Below are 14,936 nucleotides of genomic sequence, written 5' to 3' on the forward strand. Positions count from 1 at the left end.
ATTTCAACTTTCTTTCAATTTCAATTAGAAACAAATAAATATATCGATGGCTGACCACAGCATTGGATATTTATTTCTTGCCCAGCTTATGCCCGGTTTTTGCCCGTCTTTTGCCCGGCATTGTCCAGCAAGGGAAAGTTATGACGACTGAACGATTCTTTCTCAGAGTGAAAACAGCAGCCCAGCTCAATCGGAGAGAAATAATCGTTCCAGTTTGTTGAACCCCCACAGGGTACGCGAAACTCAACAAGGGCGTGTCAAATGTAATTAAAGATAAGCTACATTTCAATGTTTTTCTGATGTTATCAATTAACATCCGTATGTATATACCCCCCAAATGGCGGCCTATTTCCAAAGAAACGACCTTGGCCCTCTGATGGAAAGTCCGGCCATCTGTGTCGACTACATCCGGCAGGGCCGGCCATCACACACCAGCAATAGATAAAACCATTTACGCGTCTGGAATTCATTTCAAGACTTTTTGACGGGGGGTTTTTCCAGCACAAAAATACCAAAGAAATGAAAATAAAACGGGCGGGGGCTTTCTAATCCGGCTAGAACAACATTTTCACTCTTTTTGTGCTTTACCTTTGGTTTTCATTCGATTGCCTCATCATCCCAGCACGGCACGGACGGGCGGCTAAATAGAGATCCGGTGGGTGTGGATTGGTGGGTGGTGTATAGTATATTTGGCCCAGCTGTTGTCAATTGAGAGAAAGAAGATGTGTGATGGAAATTGAAAAGAAAAGCGGAAAGAAAACAACTTGGAAAAATCTCTTTTTTATTTATTTTTATTTTTCCAAACGTCGTAAACAATTCCAGATTGGACTTTTTTTTCTCTTTTCTTGGCTGCTGCTGGACAGTTGCGGCAGGCCATGGGAATCTTGCGGGCCAGAGTGAAATTTCTCGTCTCATTCATCAACAAAAAAACAGACGGACCGGATGAAAAAAATAGAGAATCCGAAATGTCAATTTATAAAATAGAAATAAATCGACGGGAAAAATGGGAATATCTATTTATAAATAAATAAATAAATATGTACACAATACCGGATGCATCAGATTACGTCGAACAGTATGATGTAGTAATACCTGTAGGCATCCGGAGAGAAATCCACCGTCTATTATATTCTTGACACATTTCCCCACAAAAAAATAAAATAAAGGACGGCCCGGCCCGTCTAAAGAAAGAAAATAAAGAAATAAAGAAAGAAGACACGCACATATATTTAAGTCCTATATAGTATCGATTGGTCCAGCTTTTTAAAAAAAGAAACCAAAAATAAATAAGGGCCAGCACACCACCACCGCGCGGGTTTGCGTTTCACGCTATCCAGTCATCACTCTCCTGGCCAGCCAGTCCCCCCTGCTGGTCTATATAAGTATAACAAGAGAAGTTATACACATACGCGTCTCAGAGAGACGGGCCACAACACGCGAGACCCTACGAGACGGAAACTTGTATTTCATATATGGCCCGGAAATCATTCTATAACTTTTTTTATAAATTTTATTTGTATTTTTGGGGGGGTTCGTTAGACGCATCACTATCGATTTGAGTTTGGTGTTGGGCCGGCATATATTATAAATGTATATACAGCTGTGTGCCCGTATATGGAATAGATTATATAAAACGGCCACTTTATTTTGACAAGGTGGTCGGATTATACTTTTTTTTTCTTGATTGTCAAATGATATAAGGGCCGTCTTGATGCCGGGCAGACTTCTGGCGGCTTTTGCGCAGCCGCCAAGGCCAGCCAGCCACCAACCCTGGGGTTGACACTTGATATATACCTGTCCGGCATTGAGTTTACACCCGTCACAAGAGGGTGAACGTCCGGCTGGTCTGTGTTGTGTCGTGTGTGCCCAGTCATCTGATTTCATTTCAAAAGTGTTTTTTGTGTCTGATGTGAGTGCCGGGCGAGCCAAAAATGGTCCGCAAGGACGAGCCGCTCAAAGTGACGGACTTGGAGACGGGCGATGATGCGACGTCGTCGACAACGTCCACCAAAGAGACGGCCACCAAACCCAACAGCGTCCTCAACCGGCTGGCCTACGGCGACAGCAAAAAGTCCAGCAAAAAAGATGAAGTGACTAATAAACCGGAGACGGGAAAAACGGGCAAATCAGTCACGGGCAAAACGAGTGGCAAAATTCCGGTGATTAAAAGTGGTGGCCAGCAGAGCAAATCGGCGGCCAGCAGCAACAACGAGCAGGTACAGACGGCCCCGCCGGGCGGTACCAGCGTTTTCGATCGGCTAACGAGCGGCGATCGTCTTTACCGGACAACACAAACTGGTCGAAAACCGGCGGGCAGACGGGCCGAGGCAACGGTTGAGTCCAGCAGTTCAGCAACGTCATCATCGAAAGTGAATAAGAATAAATTATTTGTCCCGGCGGGCAATAACAGCAGTGAAACGGGCGGCGCCGGCCCGGCCATCTCAGACGAGACGGGCAATCACGTCATCATGCTGGGCTCGCCGGAACGCGAAGAGACGGACGAATTCAACGAGGAAGATCCCGTCATCGAAATTTCGCTGATTCAACCGCCGACGGCCAAGGTCCGTTCACCTCGGCCCGTCTTGAAGAAATCCGCCCGGCTCCTCCTGTCTCAACGTGAGCAACTCACCCGCCGGAAATCCTGGGTATATACCAAAAAATGACTGGGCAAAAAATAAATTTAGGACAGCAACTTCATCAGCGATGGATTTTTGTGAGCTGGCCAGCTGACGTCACACATTTACATTGCAGCGGTGGTAAAAAGAAAGAAAAATCGATAATGGGCCACCGTACACAACATCAGCTGGCCGGCACCACCAGCACTTTCTAAAAATGGGCACAGAGAGTCATAAGAGGGTGGGGGGAATGGACTGGCCGGCCAAGGCTCTCTCAACATCTTGTAAGAGTCCCTTCAAGGTTATATGAAAAGAGCTGGAACAGCAGCAGCTTTTGGGCTTTCCCAAATGGGACGTGATGATGAAAAAACAACCAAATAAAATAAAATATAAGCGTCAGATGATTTAGCAATACATCGCCTCCAGCTGAATAAATATATCAAGTTTGCCCGACCATATTGGCTGGACCTTTTCTCTTTTTTTATTTTATTTCGTTTGGCTGATTGAAATATTTAATTTTCAAAATTAAGAGACTCGAGCGGATACCAGTTGCTCTGGTGGAAAGGACTTCGCTGGTCAGAGGAGCTCTGCCTGTCCTTCCCCAAGGTCTGGCGTGGATTTGCTTAATACTGAACGGACTCCTTCCTGGAACAGGTGAAATGATGATGACATTTGTTTGAAAATAAATTCCGTGAAAGGTAATATCTTTGGCCGGCTGAATGAAAAAGGAACGATTCTCAGCGGGTTGCTGGGCTTGTGTCTGGGGGCTCCGAGGTTCTCGGCCCGGGTGACGACCGAGCACAGGTTGCTGGCCTTCATCATCAACTTGACGATTGGCATCTTCCAAGCTTTCACCGTCCTCTTTTGTTTAGTCGGCTGGTGCTGGGCACTCGGCTGGGGCATCATCCTCGTCAAAACGTCCGGTAAATCAAATATTTTTTTAAAAATGTTGTTTGGCTGAGGGCCGGCCGATTGATGTGCTCATATTGGTGGTTGGCAGGTCACTACAACAGGTGGAAGATTAACAATCTCGACAGTTCCAACGAGGACGGACTGCCTCACGTGCTGGTCACCAACAACCCCGATCCGAGATACTGATAAAAATTATATATTTTGGCCCAGCAAAATATTTTTTAAAAATTGTTATTTATTCTCCTAAAAATAAACCAAAATGTTTTCCATCTGGAACCGGAATTTCTTGTTTTTCGAATTTACCGCCAAAAGTCCGTCGTCTGCTCGACTTGGCCCGGCATTTTCGAATGCCATCTATCGATTTTTCCAGCATCGATCACCTACAACTTGCGTGCCGGCCAAACTGTACTATATCTTGTCGATGGCCAACGAATCGCATCCTCTTTTTCCTGTCCGGTTTCAACACGGTCGTTTTAAAATTAAATTCCAACAATAAAAGACGGGCAACCTTGAATTTTTCCTTCTCAACCCGAAAAGTTTGTCCGTCCCCAGGTCCAGCCAAGAAAAATCGAATCAAAAGTAGGTCGGGTTGATGCGCTGGCCCGTCTGCCTTGTTATTGTCACGCAGGTCTCTCCCAAAAGTCTCTACACACAATGTGCTGGACGGCCTCATTGGCCCGTTTGTAAAGAAAAAAAAAACCCGCTGGAACACGCAACCCAAAAGTTTCAAAAAGCCTCAAAAACTTGTGAAATTGCTGGTCAACTATTATCGAAATGCTGGGGCGTAATGATAGAGCTGGACTGCGGCCATCCATTTGTGGGTTGAAAATTCTTTTTGATCCGACCGGGCCGGAGATAATTGGCAACCGATGGTGTCCGTCTGAGTCACCAGGATGATGAGTGGTGGTGGTGGTGTGCAGCCACCGGATCCGTCGGGCCTTTTCAACCTGCAAAAAACTATTTCTGTCCAAGCCGGGCCAAAAAAATAAAATAAAGAAAAAAATGGGAATAAAGAAAAAGTTAAGACGGGCGTTGGTTCTTCTTTTGTCGTTTGTCTATCCATTCTATCCCCCCCGCGTGTGTTTTACGACCCTGTCAAAAGACATTCCTTGTGAGAGGGTGGCCGGCTAAAATACATAACAAACAGGAAAGAGAGCGGACCATCATTCACGGTAACAACTTCTGAAAAATGTCCAAGTGAAAGGTGGGCACACAAAAACGAGTAGTTAAGACTCAAGGCTTTTTTTCCAGCCATCAACAAACAATCAGGAGGGGATACCAAAGTCTCAAAAAAATAAAAAATAAAAGTTGCCCGTCTTAGTCAATATTGATACTCCCCTTTTTAGCCAGCTGAGTAAATGGGCGTAGTTGCGAAAAATATTTTTTCGAAAGAAAAACACGAAAAAAAACACGCGTGTACTTATTTTTCTCGTTTTTCAACAGTCAACGTTTTTACCCAAAGTCTGTCAACAATTTCAGAAAAAAACAAAAATGAAAGAAATATTACACCGATATGGCATGCGAAAAAAAGGGGGAAATGTAACCCAAAAGAAAAAACAAATTATTAAGAACACGAAAAAATGGGGGGAGAAATTAGAAAAAAAATTAAATCTGTGTGTTTGACTTGAATCATTCTGAATTTTTGGAGGTAGTGCTTCACTCTCTCTCTCTGCGCGACTCGTGTATGTGTTTTACATGTTGTAACAAAATGCCTCGTCAATTGTCTTCTGCTGTCTCTCTTGAAATGAACTTCAGCTGTGGGCTCCTATCAACATTCTTCCTAAATTTTGTTTTTATCTCTCGAACAAAAGAAAAAAAATTCAACTTTTTTTTTTCTGGTTAAGTTTTCTGAATCATCTGACGAAAAATCATTTTGGTCAAGCTCCTGGTTTGGTTTGATAAACTTGTGTGTGTACATGTGTGGTCATCATCACTGCGTCTGCTCGGCTTGGCCAGGCCGTGGGGTCGAGAAACACAATTTAGTCGTATAGGGCCATTTGACATCTAAAACGGACAAACCATTTCATTAATATTTATAAAATTCATTTAATTTAAAAGAATAGAACGTACTGGCGCCGGAAAGGGGAATGTGGTTGCAGATGACGAGGGCTTCGACGGCCTCCTGGAGCGTGCTAAACTCCAAATGGCCGGACGAACTTTTTTCACCTGTCAATAAATAATTAAAAAAACAAAATTAATAAAAACGAACAAGCAACGAAATATTATGAAATCGTACTCTTGTTCTGCAGGAGCCGGATATCGGCGGGGAAAGCCGTTCCGTTCTCTTCGAAAACTTTGCGCAGGTCCTCCTCGGTGAGGCCGGGCGGAGTGTTGTAGAAGTGGAGGACTTTGCAAGGCGGTTGGAGTCGATTTTTCGAGGCCATGTCAGAGTTGAGGAAGCGATTGTTCTTGCTGTTGACGAAACTCTTGAAGGAAGGCGTCCCGTCCGGCAGGTCGTACGGCATCGACACGTCCGCCAAAAAGGCCTGTTTGGAATAACTGCAAATAAAACCCCAAACAATAAATAAATAAATAAACTCAAAGTCATCGATTAAATAAAAATATTGGATGACTTCATACTTGACGTTCATTTTCGTGTTGAAGAAATCCAGGCCGTTGAGGTAAAAAATGGCCCGGTCGACCGAAGGGGCATCGCCCATCTGAACCATAGCCGAGCCTTCTTTGGTTTTGAGAAATTTTATCTACAAAATTGGGTCAAAAATGAATCAAATTTGATATTTACAAAGAATCCATTTAAATTTATAATTTACTTTAAAGACGTTTCCGTAGAGACAGAGGAGATTAAAGAGCCGGTCGGCGTTCATCTTCTCCATGTTGAGACCGTAGACCATCAGGACGGCGCCTTCTTGGGGGCCGTCGGTGGCGTCCACGACGCCCCGGGAGCCCCGGCTCTGGACGGGCGGACCGCCGGGTTGACCGCCAAACCTCTGGCCGGGAGCTCTGCCGCCTCCAATGGACCGTGACGGCTCACCACCGAACCGCCCGCCAGCCCCGCCGGCACTTTCCTCGTAGTCGAACCTCGGCGTGGCGCCGTCACGCCCCTGCCGGACACCAAATCCGTTCTCGTGTCGTTCCGCCGTCCGTCCATACTCGGGTGATCCCCCTATTAACATTAATATCAATTTAAAAACGCCCCTGAATTTATTTGGATTTAAATGATTTCAAAAATGTCTTACGGAATCCCTGAGGTCCGCCAGCAGGTTCCGGTAATAACGGTGCTGGCCTCTGTCTTTGTGAATCTGCAACATCACGAATGTAATTAGAACGTTACTAAATAAATAAACATCATCAGGGCACCTTCCCACCCAGCCCAAATAAATAAATAAATCAAAATGACTGGGCAACCATTTTAGTGGGCGGACATTTTGAAAAAAAAAAATACCTGCTCCCGGTGTAGGTGTCGTGTAATCCCACGTCTCTGAATCGTTTTTGTGGACATTCAACCTGGTTGGCTAATTTCCAAAAATAGAAAAAAATTAATGAAACAGACAACAAAAAATATTAAAAATTCCAAAAATTAAATTTTTTTTTCAAAAACATCCACGCCATCCGCTAAACGTGTGGCGGAGGTTTCGTGAACTGGGACTGAGAGACGGAAGCGACCAAGATAACGTGAGGGGGAGAGAAAAAAGAAAGAAGTTTAGACGACAGAGACGGATGTAAATGGGGTCAGGTATAAGCTAAAAATAGCCCGTCTCCATAGCATTTTCGTGATGCTCTCCCGCTCAATCCTCCCTCCACACCCATTGCACAGAGAGAGAGAGAGACGAAGAATGTCAACATTTCAATAAGGTGGCCCGGGTAGAAAATAATAAGAAGAAAAGTTTAAAAAAGGAAAAATAAACGCCAAAGAATTTTTCAGAGAGAGGGGAGAGGTAGAGACGATAATGCTTTGCTGGCTGCCGGCCAGCAAAGATGGAAAAGAAAAAAATAGTCGACAGTGGATGAGTGACGACCTGATATCTAAGCGAATATCTTTCACAGGATCTAGCAGGAAGAACAAAAATTTTTTTTTAAAAATGCAAGTGGAAATTCTAACCTTAGCGTATTCGATTTTCAAGGTGCAGCAGCCGGAATAAATGTCAGCTCCATCTAGACCTTCTTTGGCAGCCCTTGCCATATCCACATTGGCAAACGTGCAAATTCATTAGTCGAGTTAAGGACAATTTTTCAAATTCAAATCTAAAACTTTTTGAAATTTTTTAAAAAATTATTATTCCGGATTGAAAAGGATATTCGACCATGGCTTGGACGCCGTGTTTCTTGAAGATGACGATGCGTAGGACTTCTCCAAAGGCCTGGGTGATGGTGTGCAGCACATCCTAGTAAAGAAATAGAAAGACAAGACGGAAACAAAAATATATAAGACAGTAGACGAAGGTTTTTCTTTCTAGTTTTGTTTTTAGATCGGCGTGTTTCGTCAAAAAAGAATAACATTTGTGTCGGCATGTTTCATGTCTGTCAACACACTGGCCCGTGTTATATATATATAGTATGACTTATTTCTCTGCTCAACAGGTTTTTTGATTTTTAAATTAAATTGAAGAAATTAGATTCCCTCTGTCAGAGATGGAATATAGTGTTTGGTGGTGGGGAGTCTTTTTTGGCTATCGTTTTAACATTTGTGTTTGTTGTTTGGGTTTTTGTTTTGTTACATGTGATGGTCAACTTACCACTGTGATTGGGTAGACCGGGTTCACGATGGTGAACAGCAAGATGTGGTTCTCGGGAAAGTCCCTATTGTATAGAACAAGTTGCAACACCGTAATCAAGTGTGACATGTCTGACGAAACAATCAAATGTTTTCTGCGTGTCCCCCACAAGAATGCCAAAGCTCATTCTTCCTGGCCGTTAATGCAATGATCCATGTTTTGCGAATAAAAGAAAGTGTCAATGTATACAAGAGAGGAAAATGCTTTCTGACGGTGGTGGTGGTGGTGCTGGTTGTGTCGATGGTTGTGGTGACAAGCTGAGTGGCTCAAAGTTATACATTACGACAGATATGGAAAACAGCAACTGGCTCTTACTTCTTTTTGAATCCTCCGTCCTCCTCCTTGAACTCCCAGCCACCTCCACGCTCTCCACCATACCAGTTCTGTGGCTCAACAAGAGAGAGAAAAGAAAAAGAAACAAAAATTAGAAATATAAGCACATGAGCTGAATCCTTGTCAAAGCTCAGCCACACATTAGACAAGAGAGAGACAGAAATGGGCAGCTGGATTGTTACATGGGGCAACATTTCTGGATGGATCGCACAGCTGCTAGTTGGACGTCAGTCGTGTGCTAATCCCGGCCTGTCATGCGAGGTTTCGCCGACTTGTCACAACTGATCGATTTCAAACTTTTTCGTGGTGGGCAGCAGCAGCAGCAGCAGAGCAGCAGCAGCAGCTTATCGAGCCCCAAACTTTCGTCTGTGTCGTCTATAGGAAGAAGGAGGGGGGCAGGCAGGCAATCAACCACACTCACAATTCACAAACTTACACGCTGGGCATTATCCTGCTGCTGATCAGTCCTGGGTCTTTTGGGAGCCCGTCCGTTCGTCCCGTGAGCCGCCATATCACTTCACACCTCCTACCGAACTGAGAACAAGTTCCGGCGTGAAATTGTCTCTCTCTCTCTCTCTCTCTCGGGAGATTATTTTTATTTCTTTTTTTTTTTCTTTTTTCTCTAAAAACCAGAAGTCAAGTTGGGCCCTTCTGCTGCTGGCAGACGTCGGTAGGGGGGGAGTTTGTCCACCACCACCAACACACAGACACACAAAATTACGATTTTCGGGGGGACGACCAATGGACGTTGGTTGGCCGACTCACTCCGTCAGCGCCATCTGTGAGTCAAGAAAATAAGCTCTTAGTAATTTAGTTTGACAACTCGCGCAAATATTCAGCAAATCGATGGCAATTTCTTGAGGAATTTCAACAATTTTTTAATTAAGAAATTTTAAAAATTAGATTGAAATTCCCAAATTGATTTTTCGACACAAACACGTCTAGATTAATTTAATTTAATTAATTTGCAACAAAGATTAATCTGGTGGAAAATGGAAAATCAGAAAAAAACAGTTGAATTTGAAATTAGATTTTGGCTAAATATCAACCGAAGGAAAAGTGGGAAAAAAGTCGGTCGTGTAAATCCGGACGAGACAAATAACAGGAAGAAAAGAAACGACGTTATTCTTGGCCGCCACACACACACAAGGAAAGTCTAGTAGCTAGTAGCCCTACAAGAATAATAGCCAATAAAAATCTCTCCGAGTCGTCCGTTGTGTTTTCTCGACAATTCACCTGGGCTTTCGAGTTTCTACACGACGACGTGGAAAAGACGAAATAAACTATAGACGTGCAGATTTTTTTCCCGGCCAGACACACACGATATTACAGCAGCTGCCTTCGTCGATCAAGAGTCTATTAATCTTTGGTTTCAAATAGATATATAATAATAAAAAAGCAGCGAGTAGGGGAGACCGGGGCTATGTGGGACATGGGGCTACATGGGACATCGCAGTTTTGAGCATGTTCCCGTAATTTTTTTTAAATAATTTTTTTACCCAACATGGGGCATGGTAAATGCTCAAATATAGTAAAAAAATTATTTAAAAAAAATTACGGGAACATGCTCAAAACTGCGATGTCCCATGTAGCCCCATGTCCCACATAGCCCCGGTCTCCCCTACGCGCAACAAAGTTGGCCGTTAAAGAGTAACGGACTAGAGCTGGAACCGACCTGTTGTTTTCACAGCACGTCTGGATATGTGTAGATTTAAATAGAATCGTTTCGTTTGTAACGTTTGGTGGAGTATAACAAGATATACGAGATTCAGGTTCGTCGCTTTTTGATTTGCCCTTCCGTATATAGCTACTGGCTGATAGCCTGAGGGAATATTGACATTAGGGAATAAACTAGATGTAATGCTCAAGTCTTATTTCCCCAAAAATAAGTGAGTCATTTTATTCTTGTTCGAAATAAACACCAAAAAAGAGCAAATCGATACGTAACGTCCAATAATAGTCTGAATGATTTCGACAGCAACGCCCCGTTTGAAATCTCCACCCGAATAATCGAACAAATCAGAATTGAATAAGTCATTCACTGCTTATGTCATTTCGAATTAAACCACTCAAAACAGAAATTTAAAAGTTTGTAGATGTAACAACCGTTCCCGCGAAAATACTTAGTTCTTTTTTTTAATAAATTCGACCGTTTAAATCATTTCGTGATTGAGATTTAATCAAAGATGAAGCGCTAAGAAATTTGAAAAAAAAAACTCCAAAACTTGTCGATGGGAATTTTGGAAAAGGAATTCGGTTGAGAAATAGACGATAATTAAGCGAGAATAACCTGTTTGATCGCATTTGAATGTTACGGATGATGAAGGTTATAAAGCAATGCTGGAAAAGGGGCTAGCTGCAAACGTTGAAATATGTCCCTGCTGGTCATTGGCATCTGGCGGCTGCCAGGAAATAAGATTGTTTCGTTATCAAGGTTCGTGAGAGCTCTACAACAGATCATGCGTGCCATTGTGTGAAAGAATTTTTGCGTTAAAGCGCTTATTAAAGAGAAAAGAGAACAACGTTCTGTTTAATGGGGGGAATAAAAAAGAGTATATACACGAAACGACTATCTTGATGAAATCTTTTCAATTCCAATTCTTGGCAACAGGTCTGTGTCAATTGACGTTAGCGTTTGCGAGTGCCTGCTGTAGTTAGTTGATCATAGGGAATTTTCAAATAAAATCTACAAACGAGTTTTTTGGGCATTTTTAAAACAATTTCAACCTGTTTAAAATTACGCTGTAGTGTTTCCCTGATCTTATTATGTTTTACAACAGGTCGACGGTCTTATCTCTTATATGAAACAAAATAATTTTTGTGAATAGTAATACGAATACAAAAAAAAAGAACAAATGGAACTCAGTTAATTATTGGAGTAACATGAACATGAATAAATTAAAAAATATGGAATAAAAACCGATGAAATTTACTTCGTCCGATGTCGATTTCCACCGATGGTCGACTGTGCTGTGAGCGATAGCCCAGACATATTAACTATTGCCTTTGGCTATCAACCAGACTATATATATATAATGCCTAATGCATGAGATGAAATATTTACCATTCTTTGAAATCGCCCCACCAGCATTGAGGCGTTGCACTTTGTGCGAGCGTGTTGTTGTCCAGTCACGCTTGTTCACTCGCAACGCATTCTTTTTTTAGACCGACACATTGGCCATGAAGAACCGCCTTTCCACCATCTGCGCACTGCAGGTATAATATTAATGACATATCGATTTTTTAAAAATTAAATCATTTCTGTTAATTATATTATTAGCCAATTTTTTATTGTCTAGATTTTTGAAAATTACATTTCTTTTTAAATAAACAAAATTTGGATCATTCATTTGTTGAATTTATGTAGGTCATGGCCGCCTATTTGCTTCCTCTGGCCAGCCCTGCCAGGATCTCCAAAGCAACTTCTTCTTTCTCACCATTCCAGTCATACTACAATGGAATTCCCAGCAACGGTTATTAGGCTGAGCCAAAAAATTTCAAACAACTTTCAATCATTTAAATTTTCAGTAACAAAAAAATTAAATAATAATTTAAGAAACCAACTTGATAGAATTAATTTAAAATTTTTCCCCCCTGTGGAATGACCCATTTCATGCACCTAAGAAAGAAATTCTTTTAGATTGAAATTGATTTTTTTTTCTTAGCTTTGAAGTTTCTATTAAATCTTTAATTATGTAATATATTACCTTTAGATAATTCCTATTTGGTGAGTTATTTCTATACGACACCCGTGATCATTCATGCAGAATACCAGCAGCCATTAGGGCCATTCTTTGGATATTTCCCAAATTTGTTGACGTCGCCGTGCAGCCCGTGTCCACTATGTCCCGCTGCTCCCGACTGTCCCTCAACGCCACCAACGTGCCCTGAAACAACCACTGCAAATCCAACAACTTCCACTGCAACTACCCCAACAACCACAGCAGAGACAACTACAACAACTCCTACAACTACTACCACAACCACCGCTGCTCCTGCCACATGCCCGACATGCCCCAGCTGCACGACATGTCCTGCAACTACTACCCCAACAACTTGCCCAACTACCACCACCACTACCACCGCTGCCCCTCCTACCTGTCCCACCTGTCCCACCTGCCTGACGTGTCCTGAAACTACTACCCCAACAACTTGTCCAACTACTACCACCGCTACCACCGCTGCTCCCCCTACCTGTCCCACCTGCGCCAGTTGCATAGCATGTCCTGTGCCACCCCCATCGCCAATCGTCACAGGTCTAAGACTCATCATTTTTTATTACAATAAATTTTCAAATTTCTTATATAATAATCGATAATAATTGGGTACAGCTTGTGACAACGCATTGAATGCCTATGCGTCAGCAGCACCAAACGGGACCATCTCGGTAAATCTTCCAACCACCAATACGAATTTTAATTGCCACTACAGTTTTGTGGCTTATCCGCCGACGACTAGAATTGTAGTGAGATGCAGCAGTATCTCTGCCGGTGCCAGATTCAGGGTAATGAACAGCCTACATATAACAGAATAATTAACTAATCAATTTATTATTTATTCGCCAATAATTAATTCATTCTTTTTTTCCCATTTTTGTGTGGGTTAGCTTTCTCCGGCAACTCCTCAAACCGCTGGAGTGCTGGGCGTCGACTACACTTCGATGGGGACCTACTTGATTATGACAGCAAATAACCTTTTAAGCAATGTAAATGGAATACAATTGAGCTGCACTTGGCAAGCCATTTGAAAAATTTGATTATAGTACAAATCACGGAAATGTCTTCATCATATCATTGGAAAGTGAAAAATTTTTGCGAATAGAGTAGATTAGAGTAGATTTTTTTTTAAATTGGTCGTCAAACCAGTAGGGATCACAGTTTCATCGAACTGGCAACTTCGGACGTTAGCCAACTCTATAAATGATTATTTTTGAGTAATTTATTTATTTTTCGTTTAATTAATTTAATAATAATAAGCGTTAATTAATCAATTAATTAATAGACGATTTGCTGTTTATTGATTTTTTTATTTCGTTTTCAAAATTAATTTTCATTCATAGTTTATATTGATTTTATTAGTAATAAAATCAGTTTTGACTGTTGACTCAATTATGTAAAGGATTTTTAAAAATTCATTTTTAATTATTAAAGATGAAATTTTTAAAATTCATTAAAATAGAATAAACAAAAAAAAGTGATTAAAAAAACATTTAATTTGTTTTTTTTGGCGCAATTTTCAAAAAATTGCGTTTTTTAATCACGAATTTAACATATAAAAAATTGCCTAATCTAGATGAATTAGGTATTTAAGGTTAGGGAATCACATAAAGCTTAAACTAAATCAATTTCTGGACACATTGATTGGTAATTTTACAGATAACGAACGAAAAACCCCAATTTTACTATACCCCCGAGAGGCGAGGGACCTCCTATACTAGCGAACCTGACGGGGAATCTTGGGACCCTTTACTGAATAGATGTTATTCCAATGAAAAAGTAGTAGACATGCCAAAAAGTCGTGCGCAGTTTACGCCGATGCGCACCACAGCGGCCGATAGCAGAACTAAGATTGTTATTGCGCTTGACACCCAATGTAGGCCAAATCCTTTGTCCGAGAACCGTTCTCTCAATCTTAGTTCTGCTATCGGCCGCTGTTGTGCGCATTGGCGTAAACTGCGCAAGACTTTTTGCTCGACTACTAATTTTTCATTGGAATAACATCTATACCCGCCGTTTCTTCCAAGAGACTGAGAACACTTCTTGACAGCTTTGCTCATACAGCCGCTTCAAGAAAATAAGATTTAAAAATTTTTTATAAGTGGCTCGCGAATTAATCAAACCATACCAGTTATTGTAAATGCAGGCTGTTTAGACGTACGTCACCTCCGTTGTAGCGCAATACCGTCTGAGTTTTTTTCAATATACTCAAGTCCACCTTTGGTAGAGTTGCCCTGGGAGTATTTAGGATCAGCTCTATATCTTCTGACAAATAAAAAAGGAATTATCACTTAACTTGGAATTTTCATGAATTAATAAACAGACATAAGATTTTGGTACATACCTTCCAAACCCTGCTCCTTGCGATGGGGCGATTGGTTTGCAGCTCATGAACAACTTTTGCATACTCGACAGAGAGTTTACTCATCTCTTTAATACAGATGTCTGAGACAGAATATTCAACAGCTTCTTTTAAGAATGGAGTTTTCCAAGATAGGTTAAACGCATCAGAAATTCACTATCTGTGGCAGCTGTATTCCTTTTAAACCAAATGTTAGTGTCTTCAATAATCCACTTCACACTTTGTATAATTTCTGTGATTGCGTTTCTATAATAAGATTTGAAAA

The 14,936-nt window shown here is 41.6% G+C and overlaps 5 protein-coding genes across 11 annotated transcripts in view; 3 read left to right on the plus strand and 2 right to left on the minus strand.

Annotated features, from left to right (window-relative positions):
* Nucleotides 1-14,936, minus strand: part of LOC124312357 (collagen alpha-1(I) chain-like) — a 1,404,094-nt gene that overhangs the window by 493,487 nt on the left and 895,671 nt on the right. The gene's annotated exons all lie outside the window — the stretch shown is intronic.
* The window catches only part of LOC124312451, a 102,128-nt gene that overhangs the window by 13,894 nt on the left and 73,298 nt on the right, over nucleotides 1-14,936 (plus strand). The window lies entirely within an intron of this gene.
* On the plus strand, nucleotides 1,835-3,779 carry LOC124312402. The gene is made up of 4 exons (XM_046776909.1): nucleotides 1,835-2,645; nucleotides 3,146-3,269; nucleotides 3,344-3,538; nucleotides 3,616-3,779. Exons 1-4 carry the CDS (start codon nucleotides 1,932-1,934, stop codon nucleotides 3,711-3,713), a joined length of 1,131 nt encoding a protein of 376 aa, XP_046632865.1. The 5' UTR covers nucleotides 1,835-1,931; the 3' UTR covers nucleotides 3,714-3,779.
* LOC124312374 (heterogeneous nuclear ribonucleoprotein L-like) lies at nucleotides 4,923-10,286 on the minus strand. Of its 6 annotated transcripts, XM_046776873.1 has the most exons (14): nucleotides 9,830-9,972; nucleotides 9,643-9,765; nucleotides 9,030-9,372; nucleotides 8,576-8,643; nucleotides 8,222-8,285; nucleotides 7,785-7,870; nucleotides 7,588-7,684; nucleotides 6,931-7,000; nucleotides 6,725-6,787; nucleotides 6,299-6,651; nucleotides 6,108-6,229; nucleotides 5,764-6,026; nucleotides 5,598-5,693; nucleotides 4,923-5,531 (listed from the first exon to the last, which is right to left on the minus strand). In XM_046776873.1, exons 3-14 carry the CDS (start codon nucleotides 9,102-9,104, stop codon nucleotides 5,458-5,460), a joined length of 1,431 nt encoding a protein of 476 aa, XP_046632829.1. In that variant the 5' UTR covers nucleotides 9,105-9,372; nucleotides 9,643-9,765; nucleotides 9,830-9,972; the 3' UTR covers nucleotides 4,923-5,457. The 6 variants fall into 6 exon arrangements, with proteins under 6 accessions (XP_046632829.1, XP_046632830.1, XP_046632832.1 ...); XM_046776874.1 differs by lacking the exons at nucleotides 9,643-9,765; nucleotides 9,830-9,972 and adding an exon at nucleotides 10,269-10,286; XM_046776876.1 differs by lacking the exons at nucleotides 9,030-9,372; nucleotides 9,643-9,765; nucleotides 9,830-9,972 and adding an exon at nucleotides 8,776-9,018.
* LOC124312419 (integumentary mucin A.1-like) lies at nucleotides 11,647-13,478 on the plus strand. 2 transcript variants are annotated; one of them, XM_046776928.1, is made up of 5 exons: nucleotides 11,647-11,809; nucleotides 11,961-12,066; nucleotides 12,307-12,849; nucleotides 12,925-13,097; nucleotides 13,200-13,478. In XM_046776928.1, exons 1-5 carry the CDS (start codon nucleotides 11,774-11,776, stop codon nucleotides 13,338-13,340), a joined length of 999 nt encoding a protein of 332 aa, XP_046632884.1. In that variant the 5' UTR covers nucleotides 11,647-11,773; the 3' UTR covers nucleotides 13,341-13,478. The 2 variants fall into 2 exon arrangements, with proteins under 2 accessions (XP_046632884.1, XP_046632885.1); XM_046776929.1 differs by having other exon boundaries at nucleotides 11,648-11,809; nucleotides 12,361-12,849; nucleotides 13,200-13,475.

The sequence above is a fragment of the Daphnia pulicaria genome, chromosome 8 (assembly GCF_021234035.1).
Source record: "Daphnia pulicaria isolate SC F1-1A chromosome 8, SC_F0-13Bv2, whole genome shotgun sequence".
Lineage (NCBI taxonomy): Eukaryota > Metazoa > Arthropoda > Branchiopoda > Diplostraca > Daphniidae > Daphnia > Daphnia pulicaria.

Bases quoted from the DNA above. Each gene is read 5' to 3' on its own strand.
- LOC124312402 (XM_046776909.1), top strand. From the start codon at position 1,932: ATGGTCCGCAAGGACGAGCCGCTCAAAGTGACGGACTTGGAGACGGGC. The intron at 2,646-3,145 runs GTATATACCAAA...TTCAAAATTAAG, and splicing joins TCACCCGCCGGAAATCCTGG to AGACTCGAGCGGATACCAGT. The intron at 3,270-3,343 runs GTGAAATGATGA...TGAATGAAAAAG, and splicing joins CGGACTCCTTCCTGGAACAG to GAACGATTCTCAGCGGGTTG.
- LOC124312374 (XM_046776874.1), bottom strand. From the start codon at position 9,104: ATGGCGGCTCACGGGACGAACGGACGGGCTCCCAAAAGACCCAGGACT. The intron at 8,644-9,029 runs GTAAGTTTGTGA...GTTGAGCCACAG, and splicing joins AGCAGGATAATGCCCAGCGT to AACTGGTATGGTGGAGAGCG. The intron at 6,230-6,298 runs GTAAATTATAAA...CCAATTTTGTAG, and splicing joins TCTACGGAAACGTCTTTAAA to ATAAAATTTCTCAAAACCAA.
- LOC124312419 (XM_046776928.1), top strand. From the start codon at position 11,774: ATGAAGAACCGCCTTTCCACCATCTGCGCACTGCAG. The intron at 11,810-11,960 runs GTATAATATTAA...GAATTTATGTAG, and splicing joins CCACCATCTGCGCACTGCAG to GTCATGGCCGCCTATTTGCT. The intron at 12,067-12,306 runs GTTATTAGGCTG...TATTACCTTTAG, and splicing joins CAATGGAATTCCCAGCAACG to ATAATTCCTATTTGGTGAGT.